This window comes from Falco biarmicus, chromosome 1 (assembly GCF_023638135.1).
Source record: "Falco biarmicus isolate bFalBia1 chromosome 1, bFalBia1.pri, whole genome shotgun sequence".
Taxonomy (NCBI): Eukaryota; Metazoa; Chordata; class Aves; order Falconiformes; family Falconidae; genus Falco; species Falco biarmicus.
In genome coordinates this window covers 95,699,237-95,724,236 of record NC_079288.1, presented here as the reverse complement: position 1 = coordinate 95,724,236, position 25,000 = coordinate 95,699,237, and the positions used below count along the sequence as shown (strand labels likewise).

Below are 25,000 nucleotides of genomic sequence, written 5' to 3'. Positions count from 1 at the left end.
ACCACACAAGTCATACTGCATACTTCTTTATTCTGAAGACATTTAACCAACTTCACCTAGCAGAAGACCATGTAAGATTTGAGAACATGCCATATGGATGAGTAATAACTGCATGCTGCTATACCAGTTAAATGCAAGTGCTTGAGGGATGACAGAAAGGCGTTGACTAAGTATTACTAAAGCCTTTTGATTAGACAACAAAAATTTTACTTCTGTTTCAAATTAAAAAACAGAGGTCATCTTAGGGACAGTTTTCTTCTTGCTAATGATTCCTCAGTGGTTATACTACAAGTACAGAATCATCACACAAAGCTGTTTCATTCTCAGTAATTAACAGGAAGCCTATGTCAAAATAACCACGCTTTGCCTTTTAGTAAACAGGATAAAAAGGAAGATCTTGCAATCATGGCATATACAACAGTGTTGTATCGATATTTCAGAAGTAACTACAAACGGATTTTCCAAACACATACAAATAAAAAAGCATGGAACTGCAAAACCAGTTTTATTTTTATTTCACACAGACCTAGAAAAGTTGAACTACTGGTTTGCAAACCACCTCCATTAATAGCGAAAACCTTCCACAAATATCAGTTCCTAAAAGCACAGCATAAGCAGTCTCTGTGAGCAGAGACCTTAGTACCAGAAAATTAATACAAGAGCTAAGTGATCTTCCACAGTAGATAGCTTGCTTTCTTCAGTTCTTGAAGGATAAAGCTGTTCAAACAAAACCACCTACAGACAGTCACAACAGCTAATGCAAAAACCCAGTTTTTTATGTGACTGGTCTGATTTCATCACCACTTCAAGCAGAGGGTAGGAGGAAGGCTAAGCTAGCGATGCACTGCAGAAGGCCCCACTTCTTTGAATTTAGCCCTGGTAATAATTTATCTGCAGAGCTTCCCACACAGGCACCATTTCTAACAAATCTAGAGATTACGTCATTCAAGAAACTGCAGGACAGACTGAAAAGTAGTTGATGTTAAAACATAATACTAACTCTTAATAAAAAGAGGTAGCGTATGATAGCTGAAATATGCAAGAAAGGACTAACAACAATTTCCTCTTATTAAAAACTTCATTCTTATCAATAAGGGAATCTAAAAATATGGGAAAGGATTCAAGTTTTCTCCTCTAACTGATAAACTTGGGATAAAATACTAGTCACCTTCCCTAATCCAATCATAAAGCTATGCATGTCTTTTGGTTCCAAATACAGACTGGATGCAAACTCTCTTTCATTCATCTACCACTTCAAAACTTTTTTTGGTTATCAGACATTAGCTTTCTAAAGCCTTTTGATTCCTAAAATAGTTCTATTTAGCTCATACAAACTGCACAAGAATTCTACCTCCTCTTTCCTATGTTTATAACACATAAATACGGATATATACACATACACACATGTATATACATGAGAAATATAGCAGAAATTTATGAAGTATGTAAGAACAATTGAAAACAGCAGCCTGCTGGGGCAGAGGCAATTACGCAAGTTCTGAAACACGACAGACCAGCAACTGTAAAAGAGCGTGGTAAGCACAGGGAAGGACTGATTGCTGTAACAATATGCAAATGTAAAAATATCTGTAGCATACTCTGTAGTCCAAGTGCAAACTCTGAGTTCTTCCCAAACTGGCACAACTACCATGAAGCTGGCAATTTCCACGGCTAACATACAAGTGCAATCAAAGGATGATTATCCTATTTGTTCCTCCTCCATGTTTATTAAAGGGTAAACTGAAGAAAAGAAATCAAACAATAAGAAATCAAAACAAAACAATCTTCTTATTCACTAATGTCTCTAAGCTTTCCAGATTAAAGTACAGTATCACAGCTGAAGCTGGAAAGAACTGATGTTTGCCCACCTCATCTCTTCCCTTCAGAGTGCAAGGACCTACCATCAACTACCATCCCCAACATGTCTTTTGGAAACTTGTGAAAAACTTACTAAAAAGACAGCAAAAAATACATTATAGCTCCTTCCCTGTAAAAACTATCTCCCTTCATAGAGGGGTTAAGGTACACACTAACACTTCAGCTTTCTAGTGACTGGTGATGCACTGCCCTTGGAGCCTCCAAATGTCAGGCATGGAAAACTGTAAAAACAAACGTTGTAGGCCAATCAAGTTTCTCAAGAGGAGCAATGGAATATACGCTGTTATGTAAATGTTTAAGCATATTTGCATCTCCTCAGCTAAAATCATACATCGGATCAGTTTTGTTCATGAAAAACTTGCTTCTATCATTACTGCTAGTTGTCAGCAGAGGTTGTAAAACACCTTAGGACAAGAATATTTGAACAGCTACAGGTGCCATCAAAGGAAGTCTGAATTGCTGTTAACAATACCTATATGCAGGGTTAGGAATACAGAAGAGAAGGAAGATGCCAACTGATAAACAGAAAAGCTACATCTCACCCCAAAGTACTACAGGAAAGCATTCCGATTTAAAAAATGGGACAGATAGGTTGCCTTGGCACCCAAGATAAGCAATGCCAACAACAGTTTATGGCAAACGTGCAGAATTTCATGTCATTCTGCTATGCAGCCGGCAGAGGGAGCAAAAGTAGTTACTGTATGAATTTACGTTCCCAACACACCGCCGAACACAAACGGCTATGCTAACAAGTGGAGAGGAAAAAACCGAAAAGCCCGGTCTCAAATCTCATCACAAACACAGAAAACAAATCCAAGCTTGAAGGACAAGATTTCCCAGGCGATGAGGATGACAGTGGAAAAAGATCTGGTTTATAATGAGAAAATGTTTAGAATATTTGACTAAGTCCCTCTTTAAAAAAAGGGATCATCGATGCACAAACTTGTAAGCAGTTCGCATTTAGCAATCAATATGCAGTTACTCCTTAAGGGGAAGGATTATGCATTTATGATAATTTCTTCAAGAAAAGAGCCACTCTTCTGTTCAGTCCCACCTATAATGCTCCCATACCCTCTAAGAATAACCACAATGACTTCCTCCCTCAACAAGGTTCTCTTACACCAGATGGTCACAATGGTAAAGTTACAGTGTGTATAGCTAGAAAGAGGCCATCATGTTTCAAAGAATGAATGCATTTGCTAATTAAGAGATACATGATATCATCAAACATCTTTCTTTCGCTTAAAAGATCTTTGTTTCAAAACTGGCCTAATACGGAAATTTTCCTTTAAGTAATTGCATCCTAAATTAAAGCAAGCCATAAAAAAATTAAAGAAAGCCACAAAAACAGAACAACTCTGGTAAAAAGAGAGGATTTTTCTGTTCCTTGTGGTAGCAGCTAATCTCTCTTCTGTTGCCCTGGTCATTAAGTACACAAAGAAAAGGTTAGAAAAATAACTCTAAATAGGGAGGTTAAAAGAATAAGCTCTAACAAAAAACATCTAAGGATTATCTTAGCCAACATAATTAATCAAGAGGGAGATGGCTTTATAAGACTACAAAGTTGAAACCAAGCAAGCAGTAGATAACTAAAAAAAAATCTGTGTGAAATAAGGGGGGGGGGGGGGGGGGATCACTTTTAAAAGTAGTTACTCCAAAAACAAGGAAAGAGTAAAAAACCACCACACCTAGAGATCAAAACTCCAGTTTCAAGTCAAAAGTACCATAACAACTGTGCCTCTATAAAAATTCACATCACAAAGGCCAAGGTTAAGCAGTGTAATAGGTGGAGAGAAAACTTTCTCCTCCCTGGAAAGGACAAGACTTGTGGAACCTTGGAAAAGAGTTACAAGGTCACATACACCACAACCTTCCCTCCTCTTCAGAAAGTCTTTAGCTGTAACATCCACCAAAATCCAGTCAACTCTTAATCAAAATCTAACATGAAACAACAACAAAAATCCAACCCTTCCAAAAGGAGGAAAAAAAGGCAGAGCAAAATCCAATACTGGTTTGACATGAAGATAGCACTTAAAAACTAAAACTACATGCAAGAATACAAAAAGTTAAAATATGTTAAAGTATGGAAGTTACAAGACATACTTGCTCCTTGAAGAGCAAATGAACAACTGCACACTTTCACAAATGGCAGTGGAAGAGGACAATTAACCACACTCACTAACTGCAGAATGGAAGTACTCGTGCTATGTTTGTATTTTGTTCTGGGTAAAGGCTCAAGTTTATGATTTTCAGTTTCACCAACTTAAAAATAGACCCTCTAACTGACAAGTTTACTTTAGGAGCAATTGGTGACATCTCCTGGCTAAGCATTACTGTCTTCCTTGAGCATCTATTTTAATTTATATCTAACATGTTTAATTCCTTAAACAGTGTTATTTCCTTCAGTTTTATTCCTTCAAAAGAAAACCTGCAGAAGTTACAGTTTCAGTTTTCCCATACTACTACCTTCAGATACAGCTAGTCACCGTCACACAACCTTTTAGTACATTCCCTCCCATCCACTGCTACCAGACTTGTTGCAGTATTAGAAAGTCAGACTTACAAGTTACAGTGGCAACTATGTTTTTAAAAGTCAACATACTACGATTCAGGTACTCCGCGTTCACAACCGCCTACCCTACAGAGACAGTTTCTAAAGATGTTACACAGTAAAATAAGAAAATATATTTAAGCATAATAAAAACATTACTGGGAAAACGCAGGCTATAGCCATGAAAGTGTTACCAAGGATATCTTAAGTAACCTACCAATTGTTTTGAAAAAAAGATTATGGAAAAAAGCTCAAAACAATATTGTAGCTATTCTACTGCAAAGTAAACTTTGCAATCTCTTAACGGCCAAGATAGAATTTCCAAGGGGGCATTTCATTGTAGCAGAACTAAATGCCTGCAGTGCTACATAAACGGGTGCAGACAGCTACATATTAGCTTAAATACCTCCAAGGAGGCAAGGCATGAGGTAGGTCTGATCCAAATCACGTTGGAATAGGTTTCCATGCAACGGTGCCTATGAAACACAGGCTGCCTCTCTACAGGACTTCACTGCACAGGCACAGCCACAAACTAACATGGTCGCAAGGTCTTCAGACAAGACAGGGCTCCTACCTATCCTGCTCTGAAAACACAGACTATGTAGACATGTCCAGAGTTGCTTACAAAGCTCGAGAAGGCTAGAAGGCATACTGCCTGGGGGCAAATACATCAGCAGTTAAATGATAAAATGCCATGCAAAAAAAGACCTCTATTAACAGATCTAGACAAACTATGGGGATCCAAGTAACCCAATAGCTTTGGAAAAGGTTTGCTATGTTGGTTAGGAAGCTCAAAATATGTCTTTGAAAGATCAACATTTGTAACAGAATGCTCTTGCACAGTGAGGTATACAAAACACACTGAGGAGCCATCCCAGTACTACAGAAAACAGTTGTAACGTTTTCAGTTTCTGAACCACTGCAGCAGGTATTTCTCAACCATGCAGATTTTTGCCTAACCAGCTGACAATGAAGTATTACGTAGTTTACATAAATATGAACACCAGTTTAAGGACCTTTATGATACAAAATAAGGACTAAACCAGAATAGTAAGAGAACTTTAAAGGACATCTAACACCTTGCTGAGTGTATAATTCCAGACAACAAAATCAAGCAAGAGCTCAGCCTTATAGCAGAACCAACTAAAAACCTAACACCTGGGGTAGGCTCCTGAAGTTTAATGAGGTTCCAAGATGCACGAAAGAAGAAGGGAGATTAAGCTTTTGAACTGTCATCCGTTGTTTGGGTTTTTTTTAACATCTGTTCCATACACAGCTGTACTTCCCCCCTCCCCAAAAATCTTCACTCCCTCCAAGATGCAACAATTGAAAGGAAGAGACGTTCTGGCATAAATTTGCTTTTGTCCCAAGAATACAGAAGGGCACTTCACTTAAGTCATCTCAAGTTTAACGTTAAATTCTGAAAGTGTTTTTTCACCTCACACTTTAGGCTTCTAATATCCAAAATACACACACTTAAAATGGCAGCACCACACTATCTTGGCCTCTATTCTTCAGGACTTCCTGTCATGGAATTTCTTGCGATTTTGCCTGAAGTATTTTGTACTCACCACTGTCCAGAACAGATTACCAAAACAAATAGGTCTCTGGTCCAAACTAATAAATCATGTTTTATTCATTTATTAAATATCTCTTAAGGAATTAAAGAACAAAGATAACCACCGACTTCTTTCACCAACTCATCTTATACAAATCAAATAGTTAGCTGTATTTCAGCAGTAATACAGAAAATAATTTCACATTGAAAAGTTATATTAAATTTTATCTCTCCAGATTATCCCAAAATATAAATATTAGTGTGGAATATTTTAATTTAGCAAGCTTGTAAAATAGATTGTGATGTGTAGATGCATGTACCATTTCAAATGCTAAAAGAAAGGAAACAAACAACCAAGAATATGATTAGCAAACTACGTAATAAAAATAAGTAATAAGAACATGAACTGGTTCTCCTTTATTATGAAACTTTTAATCACAAATTAGCACTAAAGAGGGGGTATACTGAAGCATACATTTCTGAATTCACCTCAGTTCTATAAATTATTTTTAACTGAGTTGTTTACATTTGACCTCCATATCTTCTCCATTTTTGTTTCCTTCTGGATGCTTCAACTTTTTTTTCCTTTTTAGAGTCCACTCCTTCCTCTTCTCTCAAAAAACACAGCATACTCTCTCTAGACGTAGGTTTGTTCCACCTCTGTCAGTTTATTCGCATCCAAGATGCAAATAACAACCTCAAGCCCTCAAACAACAGCTTCACAGGGCCCATCCGTCCAGAAACAGTCACTTCGGAGGAAGATCTTGGGCTGTCAAATATTCTGCCCATCAAATTTACCATAGCCAAAGTGCTATATTACTATTTATTCCTCATCAGACCATACTAGCTACTTTTTCTGCTTTAAACACTACACAGAAGACAATAATACTCCCTGGTTTAGGCCACTAGATTCTTTTTGATTCTTGCCTCCAGACAACACTTTAAGTCAGGCACTTCTGCATTCTCACCCCTGATTTTCCAACTTCTTTGACTATACTGTTAAACACCATTCTCTGATCGTTTCGTACTTTCGATGCTGCACTCTCTTCCTCTCCACAGTGTTTTTTTCCTTTTCTGGTGGTTTTGTGGGAGGGTTTCTTGGGTTGGGATTTTCATTAAGTAATTATTTAAGTGCACTTATAAACTCAAACAAAACATCAAGATTATTAAGTTGATCTATCCAAAGATCCCACACAAAGCTGTAATTGTGCCATTAGCTTTGTGTGACAGTAGACACACTGTTAAGATACTAGTATTTCAAAAACATCAACTTATTTATTTCTACAGAGAGATTCCTTGAGGAAATGACTTGATGTAGGATCTACACATACAGGTTCTTTGGAAACAGGAAAAACCTATGTTAATAGTGAACAGATAAGTCTGTCATACTGATTGTGTCTTTTCATCATTGAAACAAAATCATGTACACGTGCAACAGATGCTTCCTGAGGCAGATAGCCTCCCACAACACATGACTAAAACCTCAATTAGTAATACATTCCTCCCCTTACCCTTTTACAGCCCCCCTCTTTAAACCAGTTTAAACAATTCCAATCTTTCGTATGTTAATAAGAAAGAATAATAGCAAGAACTAGATTTGATTTTAAAAAAAATCATATTAGCCTGCCCCAATGATAAGCATAATCTTTTTCCACATCCATCCTTTTTCTTCTTGTCTGATGTACCATATTCTCTGGTTTTCACACCATGATAGCCTACACTTCACAGAAATCAGTAACTGCACAGTAAAGCATACTTTTAAGTAAGACATGAATTTATTATCTTAACCATTGGGTTTTTTTTCAAGCTATACTTCTTGTTTTGAAGTACATAATTCTACACTGAAAATTCAGGGCAAGTATTAGAAAGTTATGTGAAACCTGAATGCAAAAACATTTCTAACATGAGTAGCTAAAGCTCTTCTTTTGTAAGTATTTTGTAATAACTAGAACCAGAAAAAGTATATTGTAGTGAATTTAAAAGTTCAAGTTTTTCATCTTTATACATCTCTTAAGTTATACCACCCAGTCTAAATTAGGTAACAGGTGAAAGAATAAGGAAAACACCATCTAACCAGTCCATGCTCAAACTAGAGCCCCTCTATCCTCCTCAGAAGACTTCAACAAAACCCTCATGTGTCTTAATGACTAATAAATCCCATGCTAAAAATTCAGATCAGGTTTCCCTACATCAATTTCATCAAGGTCAAATACAAGCTTCTTCCCAGTCCACACAAGGTAGTTCAAAACTGTTTTCAGTATCAGACAATTTATACGAAATAAAGTTTCTTATAACAGTTCAGATTTTCTTATATCCTCAAAGATCCTTCTGTAGAGAAGGAGTTTCTACATGAGACTTCATTTTACAGAGGAAAAACAAACTACAACATAAAACCGGGCATGAGTAACATTAGGAAAAGTAATAGCATGCAGATGAAATGTCTGGAATCACTGTTGAAAGTTCTCAACTGGATTAGCAAATTAGAATAGTTAAAATAAATACTTCAACATCTTCAGCTCTTGTTACCTTCCCCTCTCAAAATAACTTCTTTACAAGAACTTACTTCCTTGGTGTAAATATACACTTGGAATTTGTAACACTGTTTTAGTGCTGGTAAAACAGCAGAAACTTACTGTACTTTGTCACATTTTTTCCTGCCAAATAAAAAGCCGATGAATATCTAATCAACATACCTAATACACTGCTCTTCCAGGAGTCTTGCAAGCAAAAACCATGCAGCATGAAACAGGAAATCCATTACCCTGCTGTTAAGTAAAAACCCTGTATTTCATTAAGCTTTACTTCTCAAGTTTTTTTAATTATCAGTCCTCATTCTTATTCAAAACAAGCAATATTACCCACTGTGACAGAACAAAAAACACAAGTCTGGTTTTTAAATAGTGCATATTAGGACAACATTTTTAGCATATATTCAGACCTACTGTAATCAGGTAACTATGTTGTTATAGTGTCAGATCTGTCAAGATTATAGTAAAGATCCAGTAAGTGCTACAACAAGAGCATATAAATTAGTAGTTGAACTTGCAATTAAACCACATTTCTCATTAATTTCGGGTTTGCTTTTAATGTCTTACAAGAAAGCACTCTATGCAAATACATATTCATCATTGATTTGCATGCAAACTGTACGTAGAAAAGAGCTCGTTTAGGGGGTATTAAATATTTCTTCAATATGTACAGCAAATAGTTTGAATATACAGTTTCATTCATCTCTCATTACCCCAGCTACAACAACCACCCTCATGAACAGTGTTTTTATTTCAGTCATTTTAACAGAGTTTAAAAGTAGCTTCTGTTGCTTGAGTTTATCTTGACATTCCTCTGGAACAGGAAGAAACTTAAGGTCAAACATAAAAATGGTCCACTGGAAGCTAAGACAGATCTTTTGAACACTAATGAAAAGCTTCCAATGTATAAATATTTCAGTATTTTCTTTTAACTTTCTTAACTTTCAGGTATAGCAAATGCAGCACAATGTCAAGAGTACCACACAGTGCTGAGAAGCTCCTCAGGAAGCTCACACTCATACTTCTGTTTCAGTTTGCAGACTGGATTGTACACTCCCAAACATTAGTGAAAATAACTAAACATTCTGCAGCAACAGTGCTAGACTATTTCGAGTGCCTGAACTACCTCGCCATGACACTCCCTAAGGTACAGAGCAGATTTTTTCTTTTTTCCTCCAAAGTTAAAAGGTACATTATTTTATTCTGGACCATTCCCTCCACTGTACTGTATTCTTTCAGAAAATTCACATCAACCAAGCATCGATCACTGTTGATGCTACTTGTGCACAGTCACACAGAAAAAGTAAGTAGCATCAAATTAAACTTGACAATGATAATTCACAACTTACGGAGAGCAATCTTCCCTGAGATGTTACCAAAAAGGGAAGAGAAATCAGGGCTAGATTCCTCTCCCACTCACCTCCAGTGAGAATGGGCTTCAGAACCACATAGCAATACCCTCATTTTTAGGGGACAGGAGATGAGGGGACATCTTCACTCCCTTTCTCAAGTCTGTACCTGACAACTGCCAGAAAGCAAAAGCAGCAGTAACAATGAAACTGCATCGATATTTCTATTCCTACCCAGTGATCTGAGAATCCTGATAGTAAAGTTGAATAAGTGTAAGGGCAAGTCCTTTGCCAGGACCACCAGGAGCCTGCCTACCAAACCCATTTGAGCACACTCACCAAAAACTTGAGGCAAGTCTGAATAATTTTCCTTACTTCATAGGACTTAATTTACCATTAACCTACAGCAGACATTTACTACTTGTCTGTAAAATGTAAGCAAAAACACACAAAAAAACTTTCTAGACTGCTGTAACGGGTATTGTTTTGCACTGTGAAGTGCCTGGAACAGATCTAAGGTAAATAGAAAAGGTCAGTGATACCTTAAGCAAGAAAAGCTTGGAGCAAAGAAACTGACATGCCAGGTGGCAGATCATACCAAGTCCGACTCTTAGTTGCCTCAATGCAAGTTAAACCAACACCATTTGCCTACCTCTTACACTAATCACAGAAATAACAGCTTTTATACATAGTCATATAAAACTTTCCTTTAGGCTAGAACAATGGACAATAATATCCCATTTCAGACAATTCTAGAAGTTGGACTTTCCTTACACATTTGGCTGTGGGAAGGGCTGAATTAAGAAAAACAGCAACAACTACTCAACGGCTAGAACATAAAAAGCAGCTATATAAAACAGGGAGAAAAAAAGAAAAGACAGATTTAAATATGCACAAGTGAAGGCTTTTCACTCCTACCTCGTCACTTTCATCTACTTCAATACCACCATCTTTGTCATCATCCATTTGCTTATGGATCATGCGGAGAGCTTCTAGGCTGAACCGGTCCTCCTCAGTAAAGCACGGTGGGCTGAGTGAACTGCAGGGATCTAGAGGCAGGGGGAACACACAAAAAAAGCCCAGAAATATTAGCTACTGTCACACTAAAATATAAAGCTTCCAAGCAAGAGAAAGGGCTTGAATTTCTGTAAGTGTACATATATTTCACTGCACACAGTCACCTGGTCATAGTTGTCAAATTTGGCTGTAAAATAGTAATTCTTGTCAAGAAAAAGTGCAGGGTGGGGTGGGGAGTGTCGTCAGCTCTTTATCCAGAAAGGCGGCCTCGATTGAAATAGTTTGACTCGTGAGGGGGTTTTTTTGCACCCCTCTCGCTGCTATCTCCACCTCTTCATCTATCACCCACCCTTAGTAATATATCACTGCAATAGCAAATAAAGCCACTGCATTTTTCAACCTCCTTTCTGAAAGCCTGGGCTAAACAGAGAGCAGTGCAGGAAGATAAAGAATTGTCATGTCCTACAATCATAGTTTCATACACAGATAACAAAGGGATGGTAACAACACTGCAGATCAAATTTAAAGTAGACAGTACTGCTGGATGCAAAATATTCATGGAGGACTAAAAAGAAAGCACACCACAAAGAAAATCCAACTGATAATAACACATGATCTCTCAGTCCTGTATGCTCTGATCAAAAACAGCAGAGTCACTGTGAAACAAGATTTCAGATCAAAAATAGCATTTTCATTTGTATTCATCACTGAAGGCTCACAATATATGCTTATCTAATGGCTCTGCTTCTACCACATCACATTGTTATAGCTCTGTTTTTTCCCTTCCACAAGGCACATGCCAAACGCTCCAAGATTCAACAACACATGATGACCAACTGTCATTAAAGATCGGTCTTTCACAGACTTTGGCACTAATAGCTAGGTATTTCATTAATTCTGACCTACCAAACACCATCAAAGAATAGAAGGTGGAGAAGAACACACAAATAATTTTTTGGAAGTTCAGCTTTAATGAGACTGTAAATTCCCTTTGTAATAGCTATTATAAAAATACACTGACTAGATCCCATAAACTGGTACACTCCACTTCAATCACATCAAAGCAAATTAAATTGAGGCAGCATATGAGTAATTTTTGCTTCTTCTAGTCTATCAAAGGGTTAAGCTTTCATATTACTACAGAACTTATTAAAGGCTCATTTATATAAGTAAAAGGATGCACATATAGAAATTGATAGGAACCAGCATTTGCACAGAAAAATAAATTACTTCAGTATTTCCATACCAATTGAATTGGCATGATTCTGCTTTTCTGTGTATTATAAATTTTAAAATAATGAGTAGAGGATAAGAGTCAGTTTGCAGAAGGCTACAAAGCAGAAGTACAAAGATAGCAACCACAACATAGCTGGAATCGCAAATGCACATTAATAGGACTGATCCCTGCAGCTAAACATGAGTCAAAGCATTCTTACTTTATCCACCAGTTTTATTATGCAGAAGTTAATAGTTACCTGTTATCTGTGCCCATGTATCAATTAAAAAAATAAAAAGCAAACAAAAAAACCCACAGAAAACCCAGACACCTCACTGACACGGTCTCAGAACAGAGAAAGGTTGGGTTTAGAACTACTTCATCTAGATCAGAGACAAATTACTAAACATTAAATCAGGCCACAACAAACAACTTTCAGTTTTGGAATGCAACTAATATTTCATGAAAAAAGTGAAGCCACGTAATTTTTTTACAATTTAAAACATATTTCATTTGCCCATCTTTGTTTCATTAGAAAAGGTTTGATTTTCACAATACACAGCTTTTAGATTTTTGCCTTGCAATGAAAAAAATCACTATCATTGGAGGAGGTAAAAGGACTTATCCTTGTAAAACAGAGTGTTTGCTGTAGAATGGCTTCTCTTGCAATGCAATCAATCACCTAAAAATTTTTCTAATAATTAAATTCCAACAACCATAAACAAAGAATGTGGCACTAAAATACAATCATATATCAGAAGAACCATCTTTGTACTGCCAGATCTGTATTTCTAAGTTAGAAGAAAGCATAATTGTCAAAACAGATAAACAGGTCCCTCAAACACACCCAACTTCTTCAATTTATACTTAGTTCTATTCTTACATAGAAGAAAATATCAGAGAAATGTTCACAGTTTGCAAGCACCCCCTCAAATGTTTTTCCACTTTATTTAGCTGAAAGCCCAGTTTTTCAAATCAAAAAGTTTTTCTCAGAGCACACTTTCTCCAAACTGAGGTTGATCAGTTTCTTAATCATAATACTTATTTATCTTTAAAATGTAACTTTTTGGTTATTTTAGCACAAGGGCACTTTTAAGAGCGATGGCTTTTCTTGAGAGAAACAAACAGGCTGCTTGTGTTTCAAATGTCCCGTGCACTGACTCCAGGAACACTTGATGTCTCTCTCAAGAGATGATAGAGTTCCAACTGCTTGTTTGGGGACTAAGTAGTAACATGGAGTAGCACCACATCTCAACTGTAATAAAAATGAACCCACTCTAAACAGAATCCGGATTTACCTTCAAGCTTATTTTCATATGGTAAAATTAAACATTCCCAGACTAACAACACTTGTCAACCCCTCTTTAGAGAACATTCTCAACACAAAAACAAATCACAAAGCCACAGCATAAGAATAAATGAAAAGCATTTCCCAAGGATACCTATGAAGCAGCCCTACCAGATTAAAAACACAGCTGATTGAAATCTAACCATCTGCACCTACCTCTGCAGGAGATTCTAACATGCAGTATTTTGTCTTACTTGCATGGCAGAAACAATTCAAATTAATACTATATGAAGTATGGTTAGAAACTTCTCAAGCATCCAGTTAACTAACAAAAAAGCCAAGAGGAAAAGTCTCAAGAGACTGTAAGCACCACAATTATAAGCCTGAGGCCCCGTAACAAATCATAGGACTAGTTGATAATTCATTTTTCACTTTGAGTTCACCCTATTGAAGGTGTTCGGGGATTCCAAACCTCCTCCTGTACCTTAAGGACAGACTTAATTTCATGTCTGAACCAATTTCTCTGTCCTAGTCTGGTATGTTGTCATAAATGCACCTAGTTCAAAATCCTCATCAGGGGAAAGAGTACAGAGATGATACCAAAAAGTTCACTCAGGGAGTGAACCTGATAGCTTAGTTTGACCCTTTCTTTAACAAATAGCACGGAAGAATTAGCAAAGCAAATGAGAGATACAGTTTGGATGAGGTAGACAAGGGGCATACAAGCACACCATATGCCACTCCAGGCAGAAGTTATTTTACAGACCTGTTTTTAATGTTGCTTAGAAGTGAGGAAGTTTCAGAACTTCTGGTCATCATAAGGAAGAAATTTTTTACTAAAAAAAAAAAATAGATGTCGAATTTATGGCGTAACAAACTTGGCAGAACCTTTGACCAAACCTTTCTCCTGCCTTGAGGAGCTCGGTAACTGCCTCCTGGCTCTGAGGCAAGAGGAGTAAATAGCCTTCATCAGCCCAGGAAGCTGCACAAAGCCACAGGTACAAACCAGTCGTATAGGAGACTGTTAGACAACAAACCAAGTACAGAGTTATCCAATCTGGATTACAGGAAACTTTCTATTTACAGATAAGGGGAAAATAGCACTTACTATTACTTAGGGGCTTTTCTGCCCCCTTCCTCCCCTCCCCCTGACCTTTCTCTCTTTTTCAGTGAGGCTAAACCAAGGCAAGACTACAAGAGAAACTTCATTTTGAAATTCTCCTAAACTTTAGAATCACACCTTTTCCATCTCATTTCCTGAAGGCAACAGGAATTAAACATACAAACTGACAATGTCAACACAGGCTAGTAAGGAAAATTAATTCCACCCATACCTTCAAGCATTCATGTCAGCCAAGCCCTTGAAATTTATTTTAGGGATACACCATTAGAAATTACTCCAAAGCAAAAGTGTATATGCACCTCACAGTCTTTCATCCATCCTGCATTTATGTTTCCCTAAACTGTTGTGAGTGCAACAGTGAAAAGGACTGACAGATCGAGTAACTGCAGGATTATTAGCCATCCTACACACACAGCTTTTTGCATACGGACACTGCAGCATAAAAGCTATGACTGTGCCAAAGCCTGTGACAGAGGGACCCTAGCCAGCTGTCTGCAGTCCCAGCCTGGTCTCCAAAGCACCCCAGCCCTTAAGTCTTTTTGATGTCTCAAAGATCCCTTTTAAGAGTATAGCAATAGAAAAAACCTTTATGATATTCAGAGGTACCCGGAACCAGATACACACCTCCAAATTTAAAATTTAAATGCCTTTAAGCTTCCAGATTAGTTCACTCGGAACAACTTGGTGGCTGGGAGTTATTTGGGGAGACTGACTACTACACATCATTTCTGTTCTGTGAGAATGTTCACTGTTCACAGAGAGGGAAAAGCACTTTTTTGTGCTAACATATGGCAGTCCTATTGAAGCCCGCAGTGTTGCTGCGACTGCCTTTTTCTGATGAATCCAGGAGTGTACCATGTCCTACTAGTTTTATGATTCCTCATTCCTAAGAAGCCATCTGAGATAAAGGGAAACCTCACAGGAAAGGCAAGCACTATACAACTGTCAGCTTCCTAAACACATACTCTCAGCTTAAAACTGTATAAGCAAGCCATGAGGACAGAGGTAGGATTTCTCTGCATTTTCCAGAGCCAAAGCAGGTGGCCACAATACCCCAACCCCCCACTCCCTCCAAACGCATCTTCATCTAACTACAATTTCGATTTCTTTAGATTTCTTTTGTGCTTTAGTTTTACACTGTACTCTACTACATTACATTTTCTTCATTAATTCAATACAATTCCTTTCAAGGTAAAAAAAAGTGTAAGAAAACAATGATTTTTAATGACCTCCATACAAATCTGAGTGTCAGCTACAATACAGATTATTGAAGTTAACAAAAAGCAAGCATTTCCAAAAATTTGACCAGATGTTCAAAATAACCATTCACAGTAAAGCAAATAAACATGTTGCTTTTATCTTAAATCTTTACATAAGGTGTCATTAAAATCTTCAAATACTTGAAGAGACAGCCTCAGAGTGAGCTTCGTTTAATCTTTCAATTAAAAGCTCCTAAAGCAAATCACTCCTACTCTTAATAATTAAACTCCTCCATATGGCAAGTAGGCTGAGCAGGATATAACATTTAACTTGACAATGTCATTTGTGACATTTATTTAAATGATCAGAGTGAAAAATAAAGCTCATGATTGCAGCACATCTTTCCACTAAAAAACAGACAAAATTTTGACAAAAAGGGTGTAACACGCTTATCTTCTAATCACAACACTGATGTTACTTAAATGAGCTTCCTGAAGAGGAAAAGTCAATAATAATAATGACAGCAGGGAGAGGGGAGGGGGTACAATGGGAAAGGAGTTTCAGGAAATTATTGTCACCAAAGAATTTTAAAAACTGAAGTTTCACATTAGGCTTTTCCACTACTCCATATTAGAAATTCAGGTAATTTCGGAAATTGTGTTTATAACCTCGTGCAATAACAGCAGATAAGACTCAGCAATAAAACTCTGGACTGCAAAGTCTGGTATCTGAAGCACTTGTTTCTGAATACATGCGCAATGCTTAGCAACTGGTAAAATTTCAGCTTAAAAAAAAACAAAATTTGCAGTTCAGTTCCATGAAAGCTGCCACAATCCTTTTAAAATCCACTAAACCATCCTTCAGTTAAAAAAGAAGACTTTTCAAAGAACCTTAAAATAAATCATTACCACTTCACTATGTATATAAGCAATCTTTGCATGAGATGCAAACCTGGTTTTGGCAGTATTGACGTGTCCATCTATTTTGCTATTTCAGTAGCTTTTAATATATGCAATCAACTATCTCCCCCCACCCAAAACTTGAAACTTGATGAGGCAAGCAAAGCTTTGATTTTTCCTTAAATCACCATTATCTCATCTCTGCTTTCTCCACACCCACAAAAAAGCTGTCTAATTCTGAACTTAAATTTCATTTTTTACACACAGAAAAGAAAAAACAGTGAAATCATTTGAAGCAGAAATTTAGTCAAATAATGCCATTAGCAAAATCAAGTGTTAAGGCAAGTTTCAATTAAAGCTTTTCTAATCTTTCCTAGATAAAAAGCTTCAAAACAAACTGCAGAACAGCATACAGAACTTTTTGTTCACTTAAGACATTTAAAACATTATACACTACCTTAGAAAACTATTTAATAATTTCATAGTAATAAAAACGTTTACTCAGTGGAAAAGGACTTCTCTAGAAACAGAAAGGAATTCTCTAGATAATCAAATTTGATGTCAAATCTATTTTTGCTTTAACTGCATTAAAAGCAACTATCCCAAATCAGTAATGCTTGTTTAAAAAGGAAGTTGCAAAAATGGGTTTGAATACATTAATCATCTCAAGGATTATTCTGACAAGATGAAATATCAGTATAAACACTTCATTTAGACTGTTAGGAAGTTGATTATTAAATTACAACACTGCTGTGTCTGACTAGACAAAAATCAGGAAGATGGATTCATGGCTTTTCCATCTCCTTCCCACACACCCCCTGAGCAACGACACAGTCTGAAGGGAAGAGGAAGTTGGACAATTATTGTTATACAATGGTCAAAGTAGACTGATTTAGAAGAGGAACTCCTCCCAACCCTAACAAAGCAGGATGAGAGGAAACTGGGAGAATGCATCTTACACAAGCCATCAAAAATTCTGGTTTTCCCTCCTTCCAACCTTATTTGCACTTCAATGATACTTACTATACAAACCTACAAACACATATGAATGTTTAGTTTAGAAAAAAAGTGCCATATGTCTGATACCTACTCTAAGCAACAGGAAAGTCTGTCTCATTTTACTCGTATTTATTAGTACAAAACCAAGCAGGGAAATATTTAACACAATATAAAACTAAGTTTTCAACTATCTTGATTTAGTAGCGAAGACTACTTAAAACTCCTTTAAAGATGTATGATGCACTCTTTGCACTTTATAGTAATTATTAACATCTAAAATCAGAATAGCTCCAAGAAAAAACAAATTTTCATACGTTCATAGATGACCTAAATTCTTAGCTTCACCTGGGATAAAAACACACCCTTAAAACTCAGACAAAACAGAAAAGACAGTCTGTATTTTTGCCTTACATCCTACAGATGTTTAAAAGTTACATCTGTTGAAGGGACTGTGAATTTACTGGAGTTCGTTTGTCAACAGAACATTAATTAAGCTGATGAAAAACTACAGCTGTGTATTCATATATATTCAGTGACTATTAATATAATAACACACAAGGTTTTTTTATATTTTAGGTCTGAATTCTTCACTGCTGTTCTAATGTATTTCTCCCTTTTCTAACAGCAGGAAACAGGAAAATATGCAGTATATCCCTGATCATGTAATTTAATCTGCCTAAGGAGTAACAGTAGCATAACTTTTAAGCCACTTTCTTAATTTGGTCAGGAAATCAGAAAAGCAATTTACAGGTAGGTGACCTTCAAAAGTCTGACAAGATGTCCATGGAATTTCTGAAGCAAACTTCCTTAGTAACTGTTTTCTAACTAAAACCTCATCTTCTTGCTTAGAATTCCATCCTTGTTAACAGCTCTGCTGTGAATTAATCTGGGAGCCTGATCTTTAGCCTCCTGGTGAAATGTATAGTCAGTATTCAGTGTACAAATTTCTCTTCAGATATGGCTCTAGATGTGAGCAGAGCATGAGCCACTAAGTCCTTTCTGGCAGACTGTGATCTGCAGAATACAACCACCACAACAGTATGGTTAATAATACAAAAGTTTACGAACTTTTTTCATGTTAAGAAGATAGTTCACAACTTGGAATGAAAAGAGGGAGCAGCACTTGAAAAGTATTTCACCACCTTACATAGTTTCTAAAAAGTTTAATAAAAAGGCATAAGTTTTACAGATGTGGCTTGAAGATTTAAAAAAGCATCTTTAAAGACCTACATCCTTACACTTTCAGACAAACTGACACATGCTAAAATTGTGCATTAGAGGAGTGCATTGAAGACACATTTATTATTTTCAAACAAAAACAGATATATCTTTAAACTTACACTTTTCATCACACCAGTTTTTCCTCTGATATATTTGTTTTCACATGTGGTTCATAATCGTATCCTATATCCATGAATCAGGCATGCAAGCATGACATTGCTGACATTACTGAATTACTTCAGTCTTCTACACCATCTGATCTAGTACGTATATTATTAACTGTTCTAACCAAGGAATCAAATTTAATCCTCTGTGAGCACCATCTGTAGCATCATCAGTTCCCTCACAGTTCCTGTAACAACATGTTGTCAGGATGTATTTATACTTTAAGAGAGCATATTAGAATTATACAACTGAAACCTAAAGCATCAGGGCACTTGCTTAATACATAATCTGCTAGGATTCCAGTATTTGAGTATTAACTTTGTCAGCCTATGTAATGTTTATACTTTCAGAAATACAGATGCACTGAATACACAGATCCATTTTATTTAATCAATAACACCATAATGAAACACTTCTTCTAGCACCATTCAACATCAGTAACTTTGAGGATGTATAAATGTAAGTTCCTTTAAATACTCCTACTATCTTACGTGAACTAGTCATGCAGATTGCTGGCTAGTTAAGGACTATCCTAGTCCCAGAGCTTACACAAACTGCTTTGCTGTTAGCACTCACATCCAGCTCCAGATTGCAGAACTGGCAGTTTTGCTCCTACTAATATGCTGCTAAATATTTTTCTCATGATTAACTTCACCAAGTGATAACTGAGCTGACAAACCTACCAATGGTGCCTCAGTTCACCTTGGCCTATTTCATGCAAATAAGATCTAAAGATCATTTTAAAAAAAAAAAGTTTTCAGAACATAAAAAAAATGAGATAGTCACATCTTTGGAAATAACATATGCTATTGCTCAAACTTAACAGAAATAGTGCTGTTTACAGTTATCAGAATGTTAGAATAAACCATAGTTGCCTGTATCTTAGATACATCTTGGTCGATACTGTTTTGATAAATGTACACCTGGGTCCATAAAAATAGTAGCAAATAGTATAGTTTTCCAATACATATTCTTTAGTTGTTAAAGTGGTCAATAAAATAGAAGCCAGCTCTTACTGACACAATGAACAAACACTGAACACTCACACTCTGTGCATTAATTCATGCACTGGAATCACACAGTAGAAAAAAAAATTAAACTCAGTTCAATTAAAAACTCCAAAAGAGTTAAAGAAAGTCACGTAATGTTAGAGAGAACTTGCTCAAATGGATTCCATTTAAATAAAAAAAACCAACCACCCTCATTCTACAAACACATGGCTCTTCCCATCAAAAAAAGTTGCGTACAATTCGCACACAAGTTTATAGTAGCAGCATTCCATCTCTAGAAAAATATTGAGAAGTTACATACAAAAGAAAACAGTAAAGTATCCAAATACTCTAAGTTTGCTTGAACAACACAGATTGCCAAACACTAACTGTACAGCTTCAAATAACATCAGTTGCTCCCAAAGAGCACGAGCATATTCAGGGTGCAAGGAAGAGCCAAAGCAGTGATTTCATATATATCTAAAGCAGAATAAGCCAAAGACTAATGCTAAAAGGATTCTAACTGCTCGTGCCCCCACCATTCATTTCTGTCCATGTACTATTGCCTTCCTTGTACCAACAGTAAGCACATTTGTGCAGTCATGCTGCAGGAAGGACCAGGAAACCGATTCTGCTTGAATTGGTTCTATACGCCTGCACAAACACTTGCAACAGCAAAAGAGGAGGAGGAGGAGGAGGAAACCCATGCAGAAGCAGGCAGAGCTGCACTTTACAGCCAGTGCTGCTGCTAAGCCCAGTCCTGACGTGCCCTATGTTACAAATGAATCCAGCCAGCAACACAGCAGGTGAGCAATAAACTGAAAAATGGAATTAATGCAGTGGAACAAAATCTACACGACTTGAGCGGTAAACTCCATTTTTTTTTTTTTTACATCCTTGCTTTCTCTACTAGGAGACGTAAGATAAGGTCGTGTCCTAGATGACTTATTGCAATTAACAATTATCAAGTGGAAAAATTAATACATAGTTACCTGCAACAAGCTGATGTCATGGCTGGACTTTAAATACAACACTAAACACCTGAGGCAATCTGCATTTTGTCAAGTAGATTTTTGTGGCCTATAAAAGCTAAAACCAACTTTTGTAACACTATAGCAGGAGCTAGAGCAATAGCAAACAGATAAAACATTCCACAAGATTTGCAAAACAGTTTCTAACACCACTGCTGGCAAGCTCACAATTTGTCCTTTCTCCAAGGCTCCCCCAACAAGCCTACAGAAGTCACAAGCTCCACACACAGCCCGCTTCGGCTGTATTAACAGCAGGACTTCAGAGACACCTAATCTCTACAAACTTACACTAGCAAGCTCAAGGTGTCCATTAGGCTCATATCTGCCCCAAGTATTTATACAATTTATGTACTTCCTTCATTCAAGCTCCAAATTTTTGACCAGTTTCCAAATCATAGGAGCCAGAGCATGCATTAAGAATTCCATACACAGGACTATAAAAAGAGCAAAATAATAGGACCTGTCCCAAACTTCCAAACTTGACAAACTATGACACTTGGCTACATAAAGCCAAGGGAGTTTGTGTTTCAGGGTTTTTTTTGTTTTGTTTAGAGGCTTTTTAAAATTTTTATTACTGGCAGACTTCTGAAGAGAACAGCCAGGAAAATACTTACGGAAAACTCAAAGGAAAGAACAAGAAAGTCTAAAGATATTTTAAAATAATTTAACACTGTGACAACTGAAGTTACAACCAATTGTAAAAGAACATTGGTATAAGATACCTTTAAAGGTAACCAATGACACTAAGAAATATGTAATTTACTCAAGTCTTCACTTAATTCCCAATATAGGCTCCTGACACACATGGGTAAAAATCAAGATGAAATGAAGGGCAGTAAGCTTTTTCCAGACAATCACTACTTTACTTAACAGGAGTCATTACAGGTACTTTATGACATATATACATATATGTCTATTTAAACATAAAATGTCATTGTATACTTTAGAGTCTTACAGAAGACTTCAGATACAAATCAATATTAGTGGTTATGAGACCTGAAAAGGCTAAAGCATGAAAAATCATATCCTTCATTGGTTTTTAAGCTTTGCCAGACACATACTGCAAATGGAACTGGGGATCTCATGCACAGAATTACCACTGCTTCTGTTGCTATTTGTTCCCTGCAAGACATAAGTAGGAAAACAGGCACAGAGCCAAATTCCAATAGACATAAGTGTTTCCGCCACATTACCTTTTTTTAATATATCAAGTATCAACACGTACAGGCAGTCCATCATTTTCAATATCAGAAAGGAAGTAACTTCCAAAAATTAAAAAAGCCACCTGCCCACCATTAAGCATAAGAAAAAGTAAATCAAAACTGTCAAAGATTCATTCTAATTAAACACGTTCAATTAGATCTCATTTTCAAAAATCCCAGGAAGCTGATTTCACATGCAACCTTCTGTTTCCCATGGAAACAGAAATATGTTACAAATAGAACATATAGAATAAACAAGGTTTGTTTTCAAATATGTTGGAGTTTCTGTCTTGTTGTTAGCTGTTCTGTACATGGTTTATGGCCTCCATAGACAATAAAAACATCTTAAGTTCTTCATTCACATCTCAAAGAGAAGCATATTTTGTAATACTATTCTACTTCGCCATTTAATTTTGGTTTAATCAAATACAAAGTACATACATTCTCAGGTTTTATCTACTTCGCCATTTAATTTTGGTTTAATCAAATACAAAGTACATACATTCTCAGGTTTTATCTACTTCGCCATTTAATTTTGGTTTAATCAAATACAAAGTACATACATTCTCAGGTTTTATCTCCAAGGTCTATTCTCATGCCCTAAATGCAATGCCTGACAAAGCTGACATCCAAATACCAACTATTCTTTGTCAGTCACATCTACCAACCAGCATAAGTGTTTTAATTTTTTCTATATTAACACAAAGATTTGTAGGTCATAAATCTTCCCTTTAAATCCAGTTCTTGTCTGTAACCATTTCAAAGCAATTTTTATACCAAGTCATCTGCTGGGGGCAAGAGGAAAATGTTTTTTACATTCTGAATTTCTGAGGAATACTGAGCACAATCAACATACAGTTGGATAGCAGAAAATGGGTAACAGTTACCAGAAATCCCAGGATGGTCAGGGTTGGAAGGGACCTCTGGAGATCATTTAGTCCAAACACCCTGCTAAAGCAGGCTCACCTAGAGCAGGTTGCACAGGATCATGTCCTGATGGTTTTGAATGTCTCCAGAGGAGACTCCACAACCTCTCTGGACAGCCTGTTCCAGTACTCTGTAACCCTCAAAGTGAAGCAAGTTTTTCCTCATATTCAGAAGGAACTGCCTGTGTTGCAGTTTGTGCCTGTTGCCCCTTGTCCTGTTGCTGGGCACTGCTGAAAAGAGCCTGGCCCCAGCCTCTTGACACTCACCCTTAAGACATTTGCCGACTTTGGTAAGATCCCCTCTGTGTCTTCTCTTCCCCAGGCTAAACAGGCCCAGCTCTCTCAGCCTTTCCTCATAAGGGAGGTGCTCCATCCCCCTCATTATCTTCATATCCCTCTGCTGGACCCTCACCAGCACTTCCCTGTCTCTCTTGAACCGGGGAGCCCAGCACTGGACACAGCACTCCAGATGTGGCCTCACCAGGGCAGAGCAGAGGGGCAGGATCACCTCCTTCGACCTGCTGGCCATGCTTCTCCTAATGTGCCCCAGGATCCTGTTGGCCTTCTTGGCCACAGGGCACACTGATGGCTCGTGGGCAACTATGCCTTATGCTCCATGACACAGAACTACATTCTTCATTTACTCTATTAAAACACAAAGGAAACTGTTTCCTCCTTTGTTTCATTTCTTTAGTCATATTTAAATTCACACATAGAAGTTATCACATGGTAAAGTTTCCAGTTAACATGAAAACAGATAAAACAAAAATACTTTTCTGACATTTAAAATGTTTGTTGAAGTTTTCTTCACACAAGTGAAGTTTTTACCAATGCCAAACCAAAGCCAGGTGAAGCTGCCTCTAAAATCAACAAAAATCCAAAAAACAAAGTAGTATTTTTAAACCTACTCAGTTAATATTACCAAAAGTTAATATAAAATTTTCAAACTAGAAGTATACACCCAGAAAGTTCCACTCCTATTCAGAAATTCCCTCTGGAAACAATATGAACTAAAAGTCTTAGACACATGCAAAGAACAGCATTATTTTTATATGTGACAAAGTTGGGACTATTACGAGACAAGAACTGAAATCTGAAAACCACGGTTTTAATACGTTACTTCAAAATGGTAGCATCATAAACTGAAAGTTTAGTATGCTCACTATACTGTAGGCAGATAGCTATCTTGCAGTTCTCTCGCTTCCTTCACCTATGATAACATTGCAAACAGCCTACACTAGACAGATTACACTACTAAACCACTACCCTACTAGCTTCGCAATTATCAATTAAGTTCTCCGTTTCTTCCTTCCTTACTTTTCTCTAAAATTTAATTTTTCTATCTAAAAATCTTAAGGTTTATTTAAAGGAGGAAAGTCGAGGCAGTAAAGAAAAAAAGTCTTCCATCTAGGTACATCAGAAATTCAATTTCAAAGGTTTCTAAACAAGTCTAAAAATTTACTTATTTGTGAGCTATTAATTACCCTATCTCATGCAAGATAATACTCTCAAGAAACAGTCTGAAGCTTTTATGTTTGGAGTAATAAATTCTCCATCTTTTTCTCATTGGAGTAGTAAAAAATTATACCATTTCCTGCTCAGATGCCTTCTTAAACTTAGTTGAATGAAAGAACCTTTCCACATGTGATTTCACCTGGTTTCTCTCCAAAGCCTACTTGTTCCTACTCATCTGTGATTATCTAACACACAAAAAAAGTCCATGCAGAAAATTCTTTAAAGTACGCATGTTTTGAAGTACTTAACGCTGAAGCAAAACATTACATATCTTCTCTCTATATAAACAGATTATATTTTTTCAGCAAAACAACCTAGGATATTCAAGTTTGGTTTGTTTTTATT

The 25,000-nt window shown here is 36.8% G+C and overlaps 1 protein-coding gene across 3 annotated transcripts in view; it reads right to left on the bottom strand.

The window, feature by feature from the left end:
* The window catches only part of STIM2 (stromal interaction molecule 2), a 73,963-nt gene that overhangs the window by 24,582 nt on the left and 24,381 nt on the right, over positions 1 to 25,000 (bottom strand). For all 3 annotated transcript variants that reach the window (XM_056349488.1, XM_056349498.1, XM_056349479.1), the window contains exon 2: positions 10,783 to 10,913. In XM_056349488.1, coding sequence (XP_056205463.1) covers positions 10,783 to 10,913 — 131 coding nt within the window. The remainder of the gene's footprint in view (positions 1 to 10,782; positions 10,914 to 25,000) is intronic.